The 20,544-nt window shown below is 41.7% G+C and overlaps 1 protein-coding gene across 1 annotated transcript in view; it reads right to left on the bottom strand.

Annotated features, from left to right (window-relative positions):
* Reln (reelin) overlaps positions 1 to 20,544 on the bottom strand; it is a 437,924-nt gene that overhangs the window by 352,544 nt on the left and 64,836 nt on the right. The window contains exon 2 of the mRNA XM_052173082.1: positions 19,785 to 19,895. Within this exon, the coding sequence (XP_052029042.1) occupies positions 19,785 to 19,895 (111 nt within the window). The remainder of the gene's footprint in view (positions 1 to 19,784; positions 19,896 to 20,544) is intronic.

Genomic DNA, 20,544 nt, shown 5'->3' with positions numbered 1-20,544 from the left:
GCACAAAGGCTTAATGTATGTTTTCAAATACTGTGAAGAACAAGGCCTTAGTAACCCTTGCTCTCCTGAATTAACAGAAGCAAAGAAAGCTGGCCGCCACGCCTTCACAGTCTCCTTGGCGATGGATCTTTCTTTTACTATCTGTTTTTATGCTGTCAAGCCTGACTCTAATAAATAGAGGTCACGGCCCAATTCTATGAGGAAGATTCAAGGCTAAGAAGGCCTTGACAATTATTATGATCAAGAGAAAAGCAAATTAACGAAACTTCAAATGCTGTGTGCAAACAACACTGTACCAACCAGCAGTTGGTGTCTCAAGTACAGAGAACCAAAGATGCACTGTTTCTTTAAGATAATGACCATGACCTTAACCAGAGGAAGGCTAAGCCAAACCAGGAAGGCTCACCCCGCCCATGCTCTGCTCTGGCTCAATAGCAGCATCCTTACAAACTGTGCATATTTATGTATTTATGTGGCAGAAGAACTTCATCTGTGAACTTTGAGACTAATGTCAACTTGGCACCAATTTGTCTGTTAATTAACTAACAGAGTCTTCTAGATATGACTACTGCATGGTTGTTTCATCGTCTTGTTAATTAGTGATTATGCACTGGCAAGCAAAACAGTGTTTCTTTCCAATTATAGCAGGACTCTGTGATTATTTAAACTTGGCTAATTAGCTTTAGATGCTTGTACATCTTCTGGGCAAATCGTGTTTGATAATCCTTACTCAAATATACATGGTGGTTGTTGACTTGTAACTGGGAGGGGAAGGGAGGTGGTGTCTCAATGCTATTCAATACAACATAAGGCAAATGGGGGCCCATTAAAACCTCCCCAACTGCTCTAATGAGAACACCAAGGGTCATCTCTGCCTAGTTTACCATCTGTTTGGCTTCTGGCATGTAGCTCTGGTGTGAAGCAAATGTCCTGAAGCCCATTTGGCTCACCACAGAGTAGTAGTCCTGGGGTCTGAAGCAATTTCAGTTCATAAAGTGGCACTAAAGTTAGACCCGTACACACGTGGAATAAAAAACTTTTACATGTAAACAGCTAATGCCATAGAATGAAAAGGGTACTGATTGTGTATGTTTACAAAGAGGAAACCTATGGCAATACTGCATGCGAGGCCCAGTTCCTAGTTTTAACTCACCTACAGGTTGGGATAATGAAAGTTAACTTCATTTCAACAGTCAGAACAGACCATCTAGGTCATGTGCTATCAATAACATTTATACTGTCATAAGCAATGGTGTCATGGATATGACACACACAGACATAACTCTGAAAGAAACTGGTAGTTTAGAATTTATAAAATATTAAAACTCCTACAAATCTTAAGATACTGTTGAGAGCAAGGACAGGCGAGCAGAAAGGGGGAGTACACTACCAAACTAAGCACATGCTACACCAGTACCCAAGGTCCTAGCTTGATTTCTGTCATGGTGATAAACACTGAAACAAAGCAAAACAAAAAGCAATTTATGGAGGAAAATATTGCAGTCCATAATCCAGGGAAGCCAGGACAGGAAGCTGGAGAAGAAACCATGGAGAAACGTGCTTGCTGGCTTGCTTTGAGGCTAAAGTTCAGCTACTTTTCTTACGTAGCTCAGGCCCATCTGACAGAGCCGACAGCACCCATGATGGCCTAGGTTCTCCTACATCAATTAATAATTAAGAAAACACCCCACAGACATGACCATAAGCCAAGCTAGTTGAGACAATTCTTTATTTGATGTTCCCTGTTACCAGATAACTCTGGGTTTGCGTCACATTTGACAGCTAAATCCAAGCAGGACATCAGGGTATATTTAAAAAATATTGTAACTCAATAGTCAGAAACACTACTTATTTTTTTAACACTACTTGTTTTTAAAAGTAGAACTAAGTGTCAATCATGAATGAAAGAGTGAAAAAATGGAGTATTATGCAGCCATAAAACAAAATGAACTATATCATTTGCAGAAAAATAGATGAATTTGGACATTTGGACCATTTTAATTTCAATAGCCTTACAAAGAACATCATGATTTCTCTCTGACATGGAATCTAAAGCTTTGTTTTTTTTTCTTTTAGAGGGTATGAAAGTAGAAGGAAGATTATTGAGAAGAAGAGGACCAGCACAAAACAGTAAGAAGGGCAAATATGAAAAGAATATGACATAATTATACATGAAAATGTTCCAATGAAGTCCATTATGTTTTATGAGTCATTTTTTAAAGAAATGGAGAGGAAAAACAGACACCTGTGTGAAAAGAATAGTCTGAGGGTGCACGGCCTGGAGTGCCTGCTGAGAATATTGACCAGGAAGGGAGCTGGGAAAAGCTATCCTGCTGAGTAGGACTATACCAATGCCTATGTGGGACAGTCAGCAGCTGCAGAAAATAAAAGCACTTTCTTTTAATACCCAAAGACACAAGAAGTGGATGTTTGACAGAAATTTCCAAGAAACTCCTGGAAAGCATAAATTAAAACTCATTGAGTGCTGTAGAGCAAAGGTCGGTCACCTTCATCAGATCAGCTACGCCTGCTTGCAAGAACCCAACGATATCCCAGCTGTTGGCTGCTGGTTTTCCTTCAGAGGGGGAGTGAAAGGGGAGGGTCATCAGACGCCACCAGAGATTCCGGCCTCTTTCTCAAGCCTAACTGCATGCAGCTCTCATATAGAGAGTACACAAGGTAGGGGAGCAAATTGAAGAAAGCAGGTGTCTATGTGGCAACAGAGAGGACATCATCCACACGTGAGAAGACTTTCTGCTGAAGCTGCTTTAGGGTCTCCCTTGCCCCTGGTTTCCAGTTAGGCTTTGCGGGATGGTCCTTGTGACCTTGGATGGGGAAAGGTGGACTATCAGTCTGACAGGAAAGGAATTCTCCCAACAATGAGATACCAACATCTGCCCACTGAGTGACCAAAATTAAAACAGTGACAATATCAAATGCAAGACAAGCACAATTCTGAGAAGATGGTGGTGAATGTGGACAGACACGGCTGTTTTAGACGAGAAGTCTGATGGCTTCTTATAAAATAGTCTAGTAATGCCTACTAAATAGTCAATAAAATTAAACCAATAGCCACCAAAAAATGTATAAGAAGATTCATAGTAGCTGTATGCATAACAACTAAAACCTAGAGCAATCTAGTATCCAATAAAAGAATATAAAAACAAACAAAAACACTACCTATCAACAAATAGTACAAACTATTGCCACATGCGACATGGGCAAATCATAAAAGCAAGTGCATATCTGTAAAATATGTAAAAAGGTTACACCTCATATCTATCAGATGTGTGCATACTGCTGCACATCAACTCCACGTCATGTTTGTTTCCTGTAAATTTAACTATGATGTGATTCTTTTCCCACCAAAATTTCAAAATTGAAATTCACATGGGTTCAATCAAACTCCAGTATCTTAAATTACTTTAAAAAACAAAGAGAACTAGCTCATCAGTTGAGAGTACTTCCAAAGGACCCAGGTTCAATTCCCAACATCCACATGATAGCTCACAACCTTCTGTAGCTACAGTCCTAGGGGGTCGAATGCTCTCTTCTGTCCTCCATGGTCACTGGGTATCCACATGGTACACTGACACACAAGCAGGCAAAACACTCATATGTGTGAAAATGAATAAAAAAATTTAAAATATCAACTTCTTAGATGAGTACTCACACATACGCATTAGACCACTCCAACCCTAAGTACAGTGGAAAAGGAAACTGTTAAATATTGAAAAATAAAAATCGTAAGTCGGAAGCACCCTAATAGAAGCAGGGGGAAGCTGAGGAGGATGGGGGGGGGTTGCAGAGGGAACCAGTAAGGGCAATAACTTTTGAAATGTAAATAAATAACCAATTAAAAACAATCTTAAGTCTGAGACCCCTTACTCACCAGTTCTCAACCTGTGGCTTGTGACCCTGACAGGGGTGGATACAGGATACCCTAAAGGTCAGATATTTATATTACAATTCATAACAGCAGCAAAATTACAGCTATGAAGTAGCGATGAAAACAATATTATGGTTGGAGGTCACCAGACCATGAAGAACTGTATTAAAGGGTCAGAGCATTAGGGAGGTTGAGATCCACTGCTTCAGACCTCACAAGTCTGATTACATTCCTCTTCTTCTCGTGTTTAAAGTCAGAACTTGAAGTGTCACTTAAATAAAACAGGCAAAACAACCATGGAGTCCACTGAGAAAACTCGTGTTTGAAGAACACTCGGCTGACATTTGAAAACTGACATTTGAAATTTATTCCCTAGCCCTGATTACTATAAAAACCTGACAGAGGACTCCCACCAGCCCACTCATCCCTACTGGACTGATTGCTTTAAACAAGTGAATTAAACCAATGTTTAATTACTCATAAAAACATTGACACTAAGCACGCTTAGCCAGTTCGTTTTAGCTGACACACCAGTTCTGGCCATATCAGCTCTTTGGTGATGGGTGGGCGCAGGGGGAGTTTGCACGTATTTGTTGAAGCAGAGTGAACTCTGTGCTCTCAGGTGTTTTCCTGACTCAGACTTGTGCGTCTTCATGGGGTACAGTATAACTGGACACATGCACACACAGTCATTAATTCATGCGGTACAGTATAACTGACACAGTCATTAATTCAATGGGTTGGGAATCTTGTGTATTTGCATTTTGATTTCAGTTACATTTTAAACCATTCCCTCATTCAATTAGCTGTTATTAAAAAAACAAAACGTTCGTGGCAGTGTACTGACATGACTTAGTCATCCCTGGTCACTGTGCTTTTAAATTTATCCGGTCACAATAATGCCCTGACAAACAGTAAAAACACCAATCTTTTTTGTTCAACTTAAATTTATTACGGATGATACCCCAAGGTAAGAGAGCTCTGTTATAGTACCTGAACATTCTGGCATCATATTTATATGGGCTAGATTGCTTTTCTGTGGGTTGTGAAGAGACGATCCAGTAGGTAAGACTATATACTGTATTTGAAATGACCAACATTCAGTTCCCAACAGGCACCCACTCTAGGGGATCTGAGACCCTCTTCTGGCCTCCACGGTTGCCTATACTCATGTGTGCATTCATATGCACATGGACACACACACACACACACACACACACAAGATAAAAACTAAAATCTTCATATTTCTTTTTTAGATTTGAAGCCAAGATACTCAGATTAGCAAAAAAAAAAAAAAATGCAAAAACACCTGTTTTCTAGCATTAGTGTTCATGTGAAATGCACGTGACATTAGTACTATTTTAAGTGTGCGTTTTTGCTAGAAACTTGAATACTTGTTCTCACGTGTTGGGTACTTGTCTTATGTTCTGTGCCTTTGAGAGCCTCCTCCTGCTGCTCTGGTACTGGTTGCTCACTCGGTAAAAGGTAAAAGAGATTAAAAGCCTCGTTAGCCCAATCTTGAACTTTTTCTTCACCTCTGTAGTGAATTAATTTTTGTAAATTATATCCATAGGTCTTGACTGTTCAGAACCCAGGAAACAGAAGAAAAGTATTAACCGACTAATATTGAACCATCCTTACAGTCCAGTTATTTATAAACTAACCAATTCACCACAATGTATCTCCCCTTAAAAGGGTGCTTGACATACTGCATGAAAAGTGGTTCTCTGTGTGTTAAAAACAGATGTCTCTGAATAGAGAAAAAGAAGTTCATGCTAGCGCAAATTAGTAAAAGGACCAATTAGAGAGTGGTTTGTGTACCTGATAGTCTTTTCTCCAAAGACATGCAGATGGCCTCAAGCACATGAGATGCTAAGCCTCACATCATTAACAAAATGAGACCAACCACTGTGTACTTCCAATCTACAACTGTGAGAACAGCAGTGACTAAAATCCAAATCAAACCAAAACACAGAAAATAGCAAGTGCTGGCAAGGATATGGGCAAGATACATACACTGCTGCATACACACACTGCTGGTAGAAATATAAAGAGATACAGTTGCTATAGGCAACAGCTGGACAGATTTTTTTAAATAAGTAAGACAGAGTGGATATGGAAAACAGCTGGAAAGCTCTTTAAAATAATGCAGAATTACTGTATGACCCAGAAGTTAAATCCCAGCCATACAACCAAATGGATTCAAAACATATGTTCATAGCACAAATACCTGTACATGAAGGTTTATAGGAATATTATTATTCACAATAGTCAAAACATGCATTAACAGACTGGATAAATATGGAATATCCAGGGATGAAATACTATTCAGTCATAAGTAAAAAGTACTTAAGTGTCAATGTAGATGAACCTTGAAAACATGTGAGTGCCTCAATCATTTCTGAAACACCCCACCTGCCTGAATTTACAGGACTGTCCAGATGAAGCAAATTCATAGACTGAGATTCCTGGCGGCCAATGACTGGGCCTAGGCTGTTGCAGAACTGTCTGTCAGGGGATACGTGATTTCTTCCCAGAATGGCTGTAATGGGTTCAAACTAGGGATGTTGGTTACACAATGAGTGTATAAACCACTGAATTGGATACAGCAGAGTGCATTTTACCTTAGGAGATTCTTTTTTTTTTATCAAAACAAGAACATGTTAAAGGATTCCTGCTTAAATTATTAATCTACAATACCCCAAGCTTTTAAAAGCAGTAATCACCTTCTTCCCACAAAGGACCTATGAATATATCACAAGCCATTGATGGTTGCAAGAAGCATTGTTTAAGGAAAGCTACTGTATACATATCATTTTAAAGTCCATTATAAGATGACAGACATCAGTGTGTCCTTGAAAAGGAGACAAGAAGGAAGAAAGAAACAAGGCCAGGCTAGCAGGGTGGAGGGTCAACTTCATCAGCCTCACAATTTTTCTAGACCTGGTAATCAGGCCTTTTCTCCAGAAACAGAAAACCAAAAACCCAGCTGAATTCCTTTTCTATTAGAACAGATTTTTCTACTTTTTGTTGCTACTGTTAGAAATGCCATTGGGTCATTTAGGAATAAAAAGATTCTTCCCGTGATGCAAATAACTATTTTATAACGAAGATAAAGGGCCAACAAAACACCTTCCGGATGCCACATATATTTCACCTTTAATTTGCTATTTACCAGAATCTGTGTGGAGAGAGACATTGCTGCAAAAGAACCAGAAATAACACAATTAACTAGATAATAGCAACAACATGGTTCTGATGTATGAAAACATGTAGGAAGAGGAGTAGGCGGGGCAGCACCAGCTGAACTTCAACTAAGACATTAACAATTCCTGCTATTCTGTTTTCCAAAATGGCAACTCCCACATTAACAAGTATCTTTCCACTCAGACACTCCAAATCCTGAAAACAGTAATTTAGCTGTGCATTCGCCTACGTGTCTATTCTGTTTGGCTAAAGGCAAAAGTGAGCACCAGAGGGATGGAGAGGGACTGCAAAACCGGTGACAGGGCAGGGGGCAGATACTCATTTGCTGAGGTGACTTTATTGCACGGCCCTATTTTCAAATTCTAGCATTGCATCCAGAAATATTCCCTTTCACACCCATATTTATTTCCAAGATAATTCTAGAATTATTTGTAGGAAGGAATAGCACTATAAAATCTACTTTTCTTAGACTCAACTGCTAGGAAAGAAGTAGCCTAATTCATCCAAGAGTAGTGTAAGTCATTTACTGTCAGAATGGAGTCCTGTGGAGAATTCGGACTGCTTGTGAGAAAATGCCAAAAAAGCAAGACAAGAGTGACCTCAGTTTCTTCAAAACTCAGGATCGTGAAACATGGAATGTGTTTCCATTTTCTCCCCAATGGGACAGATTCAATTAAATGATAATATGCCCCTAGGGAAAAACATGATTTTGCCACATGGGCCTTGTCCTTGTGACTGTGCACGTTACTCATGTGATTGTTCTTAACCCTCAGAGTATAAATTGTCTGGTGCTCTGAATAAAGCTGGCTGTTGCGTGAGGCTTTAGTCTGCCTTATGTTTAGGCTCCATTCTTCCAGGCTCCACTGCCAACTGGAGCAGTAAACAAGTGGTACCCAGACAGGGGCGTGAAGTCAGCTATGAACTAAGAGCATGGGGACCTCAGAGGAGTGTGTAAGAATAATGGAGCAGAAACCAAGGAAGGCTCTGCCTTATGTCTAGCTTGTATATCCCTTTTTTAAAGAAAGGAGGAGCACAGCATTAAAATCAAAACTATTAGGTTACTTGCAAGTTGTTTCCCTGGTTTCCAGAAGGAATTTTATATGAGGTATGAGACAGAGTCCAAAGGAATACTGAAAAGCATATAAATGAGAGGAAAGGTCCCTGTTCAAGTTTGGTTTACTTGTGCATTAATTTGGACTGTTATCAAAATAATTAATTAATATGAGGAGGATATAAATCATCAGGAAGGGGTGATTAGTTTCTTGAATGAATATAAACTGAATGACCAAACCTTAAAATTAGTGAAAGAAGGAAAAGAGATTGATTGATTGATTGATGTTCCCCAGTCAGGCAAAATCAAGTAAACACACTAACAACTATGTCAGTGACAACTCCCTCAGCTCCCTTACTAGAGCCTGCTTTAGATACATATCCTCCATTGCCTGAACAGGATCCTGAAACACAGGGTGAGAGATCTGTAATGATGCACTAACCAATTTATTTAAAAGTCTGGAAGGAAAGGCAGCATTGGGCAGTCACTGCATATTATTATCTTGAAAGGCAATTAAAGAATTATTGCCAGGTGATGATGTTGCATGCTTTTAATCACAGCACTTGAGAAGCAGAGACAGGTGGATCTCTGAGCTCAAGACCAACTTGGCCTACAGAATGGGTCCCAGGAGAACCAGGGATATATAGAGAAACCCTGCTTGAGAATCCAAACCAAAACAACTGCCCCAACTCCCAAACCCTATAATTATTTGAATCTAGACTAAAGGAGGCATTTGTGTATCAAGGGGGTCCTTCACTGTCTTTAAACTTACTTAATTTCCTCACTAAACTGTCTCCTACAAGCACTGTAGCATGTAAGAGGACAAACCTCTGGAATGGGCTTATTTACACCGTAAGGGTCTCTTCTTAGTCAGTAAATCGGGGAGGACCCAGTGTCAACGATGCATGAGTTTGATCCTTGCTGCATTCATTATCTTATCCTTAACCAACAATCAGTTTTTTAAGGACATTATAGAACTCTACAAATTTTCAAATTTCATTTGCAGACTACCTTGCAAGGATAGAAAATCATTATCCAGCTGGTAAGCGATGGGATTTTTTTCATATGAACTAAATTTGTTATTACAAAATCTACTCAACCTTCCCCAATCCCACTGAGAGACACTTATTTTATAGATGGCTCATCTAATAATTTGTGGTCCAGATATTCATCAATTTACTAATACTTCTTTTTTTCTCAGCCCAACTACTGGGAGTGACTGTTTTGATTAATCTATTATAGTTAATTCATAAGCCCTTAAATGTCATTTTCCCATTCTGTTTATGTTGGAGGAGTATTTCCAGCAACAGGCTCACCACGCTCCTGCATACTATTCTCCTCCCTGGTTCTACTGCAGAAGGAAGTAGGCAAGCTGATCTATTATCTGGCCAAGGTTACTTCTCCAGAGGAAGGTTGGGAAGGGGTCTGCATCTGTCCTAGAATGGATTCACTGAAGCATTGTGGATTTCTCTTTGGTTCCTCAGCCCCAGGCCAACAGGGACAAGGGCAGAGGGCAAGGAGGCACTGGAAGTTACCAGAAAGATAGCAAACCTCCAGCAGAAGAGCAAGAGGAGGTAGCGCCTATATCCTCAGAGGTCAAGCCTGCCTGCCTGGGGCCTTGAGCAGCAGAGAGCAGGTACTGTGAAACACGAAGCCCTGTCACCTGAGAACCTCCTTTCAGACCTGCTAGCTGCTCTGACCTGTGCACCTGCAGGGAGCCCCTCTAAACACATTTTACACTCCTCAACCTCCTTTGCTTGAACTTGTACATTGGAAGGACCCAGCTCCTGTTATCTTTACTAATGACTCTGTGTTTCTGTAATAGACTCATTCATGTGGAGAAGGGACTGTGTTTAATTTGTCCTTGGCATTTAAATCACTTCCTATTTGCATAGGACATCATAACATTTGCACTCCTATTAAAGGAACTGGAGAGTGGCTGCCTGTGGATACATTTTTTTTCTTTTGGACTATTATGGAGGACTCCAGATAGTGATATCAATTGAAAAATCTTGGAGAGACATTGGAAAGCAATAAAAAATGTATATTTTAAAATGATGCCTGTATTATTTTATGTGGATTTACGTGTGTGGATTCTGGTTTTCACTTTACACATACATACATACACTTTACCTACATGTTTTTATTTATTTACATACAGACTTTATTTATTTATTTATTTATTTGGGGGCAAGCATGTACTAATGTGCATATGGTACTCAGAGGACAATTTATAAAGGTCAGTTCTCTCTCTACTACATAAGTCCTGGGGGTAGAACTCAGGCTGTCAGGGTTAATACAGGAGCCTTCACTCACTCCTGAATTCTATTCTTTAAGAGCATCTGAGATATGATGCCAGCACCCCCGGCCTTAGTCCTCACACTTGCTCTGCCTCGTGCCTCAGATGCCACTTGAACTTCCTCACCTCCTTTCCTCACACGGACACATCAGCTGGATGGACCTGGCTCTGTGGGGTCCACTCCTGCACCAGAGTCTTCAGGCAAGAAGACATCAGTTACAGTCAACATCTGCTTTCTCAAAGAAATAATTCTCACTTTTAACAGTCTTTAGATAATGCCTACTTTTAGCACAGAATATATACTGGGCACTTGAATGGATGATCTCATTTAATCTACACAATAATTGTGTGAGTTATGAGGCTAAAGTGGGAATTTCTGGTTTCATTGGAGACTCAGTTGTGTCATGTGGTATTTTTCTGGAAGCTGTCTTAGGAGAGGGTGTTTTGCTGAAGCAGACATATGAGAGGATGTTTTGCTGAAGCAGACATGTGAGAAGATGTTTCACTGAGGACAGACATGTGGTGTTTTTCTGGAAGCTGTCTGATGAAAGGCATGTGATGTTTTGCTGGAACAGATACTTTGAAAAAACACATGATGTTTGGAAAGAATATAACCCAAAAGGTAGTGGATGACTCTCTGGTGTTGGTTCGCCTTGCTGGTCTTCACTGATGACAATTTGGCATCTGTTTGTCTTGCTTTATTCACTGACCATTGCTTGTCATGGCTTCATAGAGATAAACACTCCACAGAACTTGTAGTGGTGTTCTGGCTGCTTCTGGCCACTTCAGTGGGCTCATGCAGATCGGTTGGTAGAGCCTGTGGCTTCTTCTGGATCGAGTGAGCAGCTGCTGCTGATTCTCATTGGGTGTTTGCTAGTGGACTGGACTGTTAACAATGAAGATTGGAATAGCCCCAAAGAACTATTTCTAAACAAGTCCATGTCTGTCTCCCTTGTCCTATTAACCATCTTCCTTCCCTGCATTTGGTCAGTGGGTGGTAAGGGACGTGAAAGCATTTAAGAACCTGTGTTAAGGTACGTTTTTAAAAATATAAGCCTGCATGGGACAATCTGTTATTCTAATTTCTCAAATGCAAACACCAGGATCTGTGGAAGGTGAACAGGCCACCTAAGTTAGCAAATGAACAAACACGACCAGTCGGCCAGCTGAGTTGCAGACACCAGAGATCAGGGAATAAGCCACCACAGGGACCCACTCTTCTCAACTCATCCATTTCAGTTCTCATGCCCTTATCCATCTATACTGGCGATGTGTTGATTGATTATCCCACTTTAAATGTATCACACCCACCCTCTAGGAAATGATTTCCCAGTTATGCGGACGTTGGGAAATGTCTCTGAAGTCCTTTCGATATGTCAAATACTAACCAGATAAGGTTTTTTCCTTTTCTTCCCTTGATGGTGGTAACAGCCCCTGTTATACTGTAATGAGTGAAGCCGTGCTTGGGTTAATACCCAGCAAGCCGGGAAAATTAATTGTGGTGTCGACTCTTGTCAGCATTGCTCCCTGTCCCACTGACTAATTTGTTTAATTAACCTAGAGTTTTCTTGTTAATTACAGATAATTTACCATACCCAATAAAAGGTCATGCCTTTGAATTACACAATGATACTTATGTTACATTTATTTTGTATCACTTTATAATAACAAGTAAAAAAAACAAACATAAGCAAATGTTTCTTTGTAAGGTATTACCTTAGTTTGGGCTAGCAAATGAATATGCACACCACACAGGACCCTACCTAATAAAATTGCTAGTGGCTATTTTGTTTTTATATATAAATAATAGACCCTAAATATCTGTCTGTCCACATCTAGAATGCGTGTGGTTCACAGACCCAGATGAAACAGCTAGAACTGACTGATTTATCTGATGGCTGGCGGGAGAAAGGCTTCCAAGTGAACATTTGCAAGGTTGTAACAGAGTTCTTAGTCCTCTTATGAAGCAAAAGCAGAAGTGAGCTTAACAGACCCTTCTGTCTTTAATTGTAACTAAAATTTGCATGAACACAATGTACCTTGGCATTAAGTCTAAATCCACTGATAAAGCACATATTTTTATGAACCAGAGACCAATGTAATAGATCCAAAGCCTGTCTTAAAACAGATATTTTGTTTGGTAAATATAACTTAGTGTCAAATCATAGGTGTTTTTGTTTTGTTTTATTATTATTATTGTTGTTGTTGTTGTTGTTGTTGTTTTTCCAAGACAGGGTTTCTCTGTGTAGCCTGGCTTTCCTGGAACTCACTCTTTAGACCAGGCTGTCCTCGAACTCAGAAATCTGCCTGCCTCTCTTCCCAGGTGCTGGGGTTCAAGGCATGTGCCCCCACTGCCCAGTCAAAACATAGTTTTTTTTTAAAAGTGAAATAATGAAGTTAAAAACTTTGGGTTTTTTTGTTTGTTTTTTGTTTGTTTGGTTGGTTTTTGTTTTAGATAGGGTCTCTGTATAGCCCTAGCCATCCTGGAACTCACACTATAGACCAGGCTGGCCTTAAACTCAGTGATCTGCCTGCCTCTGCCTCCTGAGGGCTGGGATTAAAGGCATGCGCCACCATTGTCAGGCTGAAGCTAAGAACTTTTAATCTAATATTTTAATATTTTTAATGGATTCTTTGTGAGTTTCACATCATGTACCCTATCCTCAATCATTTCCTGTTCCTCCATGTTTATCCTGCATCCTTATGACCTTCCCTGTAAAGAAGTCAAAACCAAAATATCATCTCATCATGGAAGCTGTAGTATATCACAATGTGTCACAGAGTACATCCTGTTGCTTAAACAGCTTCACACGGAAATGTTTGTTGCAATGGGTCATGGGTCTGGTTCCAGGCCTCTGGCTTCTGCTATACTGTCAACACTGGTCCTCACTGGGACTCCTCTCAGATTTCCTATTGTTGCCCTGTGTCACAGAGACCATACAGCTTTAATTCTTCAGGAACTGCCCTTTCACAGGCTCCAGAAGATCACAGATGAGATAGATATTGGAGTGGGCCAACTCAAAGCCCTAGATCTGGTCCCAGATGGTAGCTTCTAGATGGTAGCTGTCTGTCTGCCAGCTCTCTCATACTTGTGCAACCAGGGCCACATTCCCACTTTTCCCAGGCAGGAGGCAGGGCCAGCACTCCAGTCTGGGGCAGCTGCAGGGAGCAAACTCTTCTGCACATCCCTGGTGAGGTGCTGGGCCAGCTCACCTGAGTGTCACTGCTGGTAAGAGGTGGAGCCAGCTCTGCTCAGCCCTCAGATATCTGCATGACCATCTGCTTGTCCTCTGGTGGTGGGCAACATGCAACAGACAACGACACAGAAACCTGTTGCCTCAGGGCCATGGACCCAGACAGTGCCCAGGGCAGCAGCATGGGCTGGGACTTCTCCACAGCCTCAAGTAGCCCAGACTACTCATACCAGGCCGTTCCTCACCACCCTCACATCTCCAGTTCTGCCTCTCTTCATCATGCACAGATCATTACACTTCTCTGTCTCTCCCGTCTCTCCATCTCATACTTGCTCATTATAGTGGTGTCTACATGTACTGTGTCAGCAATGACATCTTTTGAAAGTTGAATGGTTAAATGTTTGTCCAACCCAAAGATTCCAAAGGGAATAAATCCCTGGCTAGTTAAACACAGCACAGAATTCAACAAGGTGGATGTAATTCAACAATGGAGTTATCTCATTTCAGGGTTGAACCACGACCAACTAGAGAGATGAGCAGATAGGCCAGTGATGGGAGGCAGACACAGCGGGGCATGTCGGTGAGCTGCGGTCTCCACTCTGCAGGTCCTGCTCTTCTTCCTGGGAGAGCATGCAGCTCTGGGAGGCACAGCAACTCACACAGTGGTCGGTTTTCTCAAAGGAAGAAGGCATGGGACCCCTGGCACTTGTGTTTGTTACTTGCTCTATTGATGGAAAGTGTAATGTAATTCGCTATTTCCCAAGGAGGAAGAACTGCAACAGCCTTAGCGGGTTCTGTTCCGTCTCTGTTCATAGCCTCTTCAAGGCCTCTCTTCCTCTTCCCTCTCTCCACCATCTACCTGATTGCTTCTTTCTCCCTTCTCCACCCTACATGCTTCTTTCCTGAAGCACTCTGCCTGGCTTGGGCTGGTGCACCCAGTGATGTTTCAGTGTTTCCTGGCTCGCCTGGGCTTTGCCAATGCTAATATTTAAAAGATAGTATTAGAGCTAACTTCTAATCGTCAATTAATATCCATTAAAATGATTCAAAGAATTTTTAAGAGGGAAAAAAAAACCCTAAGAACATACTTCAGGATCTATTCACTACAGTCCCCAACCCTCAAACTTGGATTTCATCAAATCTTACCATTTTATAAGTTTTATAACTTAAATGATTAGATGCCTAATTAGTACCCCCTCCAAACACCACGGAGTAATGAAAGATACTAGGAACTCTAAACATTTAATGGTACGACTGCTACCATGTCAGATGTGTTGGCTGAGCAGGACAAGTTTACAGAGGCTTAGCTTCCAGTGAAGTTGCCATGCGTCAGATGTGCAAGCCTGCTTCTCAGATCCTAGGGCCAGAATATCAAAAACTGAGTAAATCTCTAGCTTCTAGAGCCAGAATATTAAATATTGAGTGAAATGAATTTTGGCTCTGGCAAAGGAACAATTTTATATGAAAGGATATTCAAATATCCCTTCATTGAACAACTACAATAAGCCTTGAAGATTTACACGATTGTGCAGGAATTCAAAGCCAAAGACAAGAGGGAAATGCTTTTCTTTTCTTTTTTTTCTGGGATACACAAAGAGAAATCCATAATTAAGCATCACACTTGCCCAGGGCAGCGTGTTTTCTTCGGCTGACAAGCAAACAGAGGCATTTCAAACCAGGCACCGCTGTGCTGCTGCTGTCGCTGCGTGGCTATTGTTTTAATGTATTTCTGGCTATTAGGCATTTGTCTATTCTTGGTCAGTGAGGCATGCATTTTATTTAAAGAATTCTGGTTTTGCAGAAAAGGCTGTAGTTACATTAGTAGAATTATGTTTCTACAACAGTATCTGAAGAATAATTATGACCTAATTTGGGCTGTTCTGATGTGCTTTTGATAGATATTCAAGAGAGTAGCTGGAACTTTAGTGTAATTAATACAATTAAAATTAACTCTAAGTAGGAAAAAGACTGCCTGAATATCTATTTAAACTCAGTTCCATGCTTTGCCTCATTTGTCACAGCTAGTTAAACACATCCCAGGCTAATCCTAGGATACGATGGAAGTGCAAAGCAAACGGCGCTCATCATTCCCTCAAAACAGTCAGAGACTAATGACAAATTATGCATTCAGTATAACTTCTTGCTCTTTTGTTCTGCATCAAAGAATAAATACCATATTACTTCAGCCTCATCCTCCAGCTACTCTAAAACAGAAATTCTTTTAATTTTCACATTCCATAAAGTCCCTCTCCTTGCTCTTATGCTGGTATATGGTCATTTACCTACTGTCTATCCACTAGATCAGTGGAGATTGTCATTAAAATCACCCAGGGCATTTGTTTTTGAAAAATGACTACTAGGTTCTTTCTCTCCACCCTTACCCCAGTTTCTGTTTCACTCCATCTGGAGTACTCCCAGAACTATGCCGATGTGTTCTGTATTATATGTATTTGTGTGTGTGTGTGTGTAATATGCATACACCATATAAAACACACACACATACATGGTATATGTGTGTGTACATGTGTGTGTATGTGTATGTTTGTGTGCATATGTGTGTGTGCATGTGTGTGTGTGTATGTGTGTGTGTGTGTGTGTGTGTGTGTGTGTGTGTAAGGCCAAGCATGTGTCATCCCAGCTTGGCCACTCACACTGTACTTCCAGTGCTTGGGATCTAAGATAAGAGCTTCGTCAGGAATCAAGAACAACCTGGTGACTGGGATGCTTAATCCTGTCAACTTGATGGAACCTAGCATCACATGGAAGGCAAGCGTCTGAGCATCCTTGTGAGGTACTCTCTTGATTAGGTAAACTGAGGCAAAGGAGCCACCCTAAAAGTGGACCACATCATCCCATGGGATTGGGTCTTAGACAGAGCGCATTATCTTGTGGCGTTGGTTCTTAGCTGACACCAGACAGAATGCATGTTGAGCACAGCACTTGTCCTTCCTGCTTTCTGACTCCTGACACAACGTCTGGATTCCTCAGGCTCCCACACCAGGACTTCCTCATGGTGGACGGAACTCTCTAATCGTTGGCCCAAAGAAACTCTTCCTCTCTTGAGTTGTTTTAGTAATGGCTTTGTTTGTTTGTTTGTTTTTTATCACGATGATGGGAAAAAGTAACTTAGAAAGCTAACTGGGACTACAAAAACGTTTTTAATTAATTAACTTAAAAATTGAGAAGAATCATCTGAGGAGCTTTAAAAGTTATAAACCACAACTCCAGAGCTCTCAAACCTGACTAGGGTAGAACCTGGGATGTAAATATTGCATACTTAAAAGAAATATTATTCTAAAATTTACATTGAACTGGATGTCTTAAATTTTTATCAGCTAAATTTGGCAGCCACATGCATGAGTTCTGTTATAATAAAATGGTAGCATTTATGCACAGATTATAGACACATTTATAAGCAGACACTTCGTCTCTGGGAAGCACAAAAAGTGAGACTAAAGAAGTGAACTATTTATACTTAAGAAGAGTATTTCTGCCCAAGAATAGCCTTAGAAGTAGCCTTAAAAGTAGATCTCAGAGGTTGCTGCTTTCACAGCATGGGCAGCAGAAGCCAGCCAGGCCACCTGCCTTCACACTGAAGGCACAGTTACAACAAATGAATGCATAATGGAGACTGCATGGTGGGAAAGTAGGAAAACGGAGCATAGTGCTGGTGCGTGGTGGCGGCAGCCCGGAGCGTATGCAGACGCAGACTCTAAACATAGCAACCACACCACAGTACTGCTCCACACTGTGCAGCAATGAGGATCAGATGAGGAAAGGTTCACTTTCTGGACTAAACCTCCTGAAGGAGGACCACTGTGGTCTCTGATGCTACCAGAGGCCATGTTGGTATCTTTGGTTTATGCTGCTGCCCCAGACCACAAGGAATCCTAAGATCCACCTGGATGTATGCATTCGGTACCACTGCCCAAACACATATATCCACTGTGCCGCAGTGATGTCCTCAGAGAGCCATCTGGATATGAGTGGCATGTCTAAACACCTGAGGCCACATTGAAGCCCATGGCCCGTGGAGCCTCTGAGGGCACCGAGTAGGTAGATGGTCCCGAGACAGCCCAAGGGCTATGCTGATTTCTGGGGCCCATGTTGCCATGGGATCTGTGCATGTTAATGTCTATGGACACAGAAGAGCTGGCCCTGGCCCTCACCAGCAGCTGTACAGTGGCACCTGTGGTATCATGAGCATGGGCAAGCTGGCCTGCTCTCCACTGTTGATGGCCTCTGGTGGGGGCAGGGCAGGTGAAGAAAGACTCACCTTCCCTCTGGGGGCTAGCCACGAGGAGTTTAACCATGCCCCAGTGAGTACAGGATCAACACAATAAATTTGTGGGGTTTTTTTGGGGGGGGGGGTGGAATACATGGTAGGGGCAGACAAAGGATGATTAGGAGGTGAGCTTGATCTGAATGCATAATGTGAGATTCCCAAGTAATCAATTTTTAAAACAGTAGATATCAGCAGATCAAAATTTTGCCTTGGATCTTTTCTATTGAACACATTCCCAATAGCAAACCCAGTCCAGCAGTGAAGTGCTTTCTGGGTTCTTTCAAAGCCCAAGGCCAAGGACCTTCTCTTGGATAAGCACAGCAGTAATGGAGCTTCAGCCTTGGTGCTCTGGACACAGGCTTCTGAAGAGGAAAATACTTAATAAATACCACGAGCACAGCTGGCTTTGGATAATGCAATTCTATCTTTGCCCTCCCCCCACCCCAGCAAGGAAAGCACTTTATAGTTTTATGATTTTACCAGAAGACCAATGATTTTAGGTCTTATATAAATAGATATTACATTTGCATTATTTGATTCTGAACACTCTATTTAATGCCATGTTGACGTGACTGCAGCATATGGGTAACACAGAGATTTCCAAGTTGGGAATCCTCGGGGATTAGTGTCCCTCATGCAGCATCCACAGAAATAATCTGCCAGGTCTCTGGTTTATGAGAAAACACTGTACTTGAGTAATTTAAGTATTAAGTGACATGTCTTTATAACTACCTGTAGAATTAAATTATTTTAACAACTACTGCTGGTTCACTCTGCAAGGCTTCCTTGTTAAATATCGTGGAACTTTTCACTCACCTCCGGACTGGAATAGCTGTTTGTGAAAACGCAGGGATGCCAACGTCAATCCTATCAAACTGAGCGAAAAGCCCAGAACTTTACCCAACCTCCACAGAACCAGTCTAACCATGGCACTAGAGATACAGAGGGACAGAAGAAAGACAGGAAGGATGCCGGGAAAGGGTAACTATCATTTGATGTTGGTGGGAATGCCAACACATGAAGCCACTACGGACATCAGGATGGTGGTTCCTGGAAACCCTGAAACAGAACTATCACATATTCACTCCTCAGTACATACTACAATGGCCCTGGGGCACAATACTGAAGAGATCTGTGTGCACTCATGGTGATGTCTGCACTAGTCACAACACAGGAAACAGAGCCCGCCTAGATGTCCATCAACAGTGGAATGAAAATAATGGTACATATGCATAATGTAAAGTGAAATCGTGACCTATCTGGGAAAATGGATGCCACCAAAAAGCACTGTGTTTAGTGAAACAAGCCAGGTTCAAAATAGCAATGGTTCCTCAGAGATGCAGAACCCAGACTTAAAACTGTGGGCCATGAAGCTGGAAAGCAGATCATGAGGTGGGAGGAAAACACCTTGACGGAGGCAGGGGACTAGACAGTCATGGATCGCACATGTAAGAAAACAAAGGGAGAATAAAGGGGGGGACACCTCTCAGGAACACCAGAGGGCTCCAGGGAGGATAGTGAGGGAGGAGAAAGAGTGGGATAATATAATACAGGACCAGAAGCCATGTATGCTAAAGAGGTGGGAGAGGAAGGGAGGGAGGGTGGGAGAGAGGAAGGGAGGAAGGGAGGGAAGGAGGGGGGAGGGGACTGCCTTCTAAGACCACGGTTAGCTGAGCATTTACACAGCAGTTCAATCCACCCCATTTCAAACATACACAAATGATTTTACATTATTTCCCCTTTTAATAACAATAACAAAAGCTGAATACTTTCAAGACTGATTGTTTCCGAAACAAAACAGATGGCGTAACTGCACAGAATCTTGACAATTCCTGGCACCTTCTCACAGGAAAGCTTACCAAATCCAAAGGCGCTGGAGCCTCCAATGCTCTGAGAAGCCTGGATGCTGGTCGAGGTGTAGAGTCCCGTCACCAGCAAGCCGTCAAAGAAGGTGCTTGTTGAAATTGTAACTGGAACACAGGAAGGGAAGAGAAGCTTCAGCGGTACACTCTGGAGTACTGGGTGTAGTCAGTAACTGATTAACCTGCTATGTCTGCCCTATCTGGAGTGTACATGTATGTATATGACATACACATATGTATGCAGTCACAGGCATACACAAATTGCAGAGGAGACAAAAATCTCAGGACTTCAATGCTTCTAATTTTATAATTGCTTGTACTGAATTTAGTACATAGTCCTGCCTTCTTGCATCTATCTGCACATTTCCAAGCTACATTAAAAACTGGAAAATGATGCACTGTCTGCTTCCCTCATCTCCACTCCCACCCCTGGAGGACATCAAAACATGGCTAGAGTTTCTGGCATCATGATAAAACACTTTTTAAAAGCATTATTTCGTACTGTGGGAAACGATCTCGAGTTGTCTGGATGAAGGGCCGAGAAATGTCCTGTGGTGTTTGCCATGGGCCTGCACCTCATGCTATTCAGTGTGAACAGTCAGCCTGCTCCTCTTGGGAACAAGACAGGGGACCACTGTGTGCTTTATGTTCCGGAATGAAGTCTGCAAGAGGGGTCTACGTGGTTCCACTGAAGAAGGCTGGATTAAATCAATGTGTGCATCACTCGGTCCCCACCCTAAAACCAGATCCTGATTTC

The sequence above is a fragment of the Apodemus sylvaticus genome, chromosome 2 (genome assembly GCF_947179515.1).
Source record: "Apodemus sylvaticus chromosome 2, mApoSyl1.1, whole genome shotgun sequence".
NCBI classification, from domain to species: Eukaryota; Metazoa; Chordata; class Mammalia; order Rodentia; family Muridae; genus Apodemus; species Apodemus sylvaticus.
This window is presented reverse-complemented; position numbering and strand designations above follow the sequence as displayed.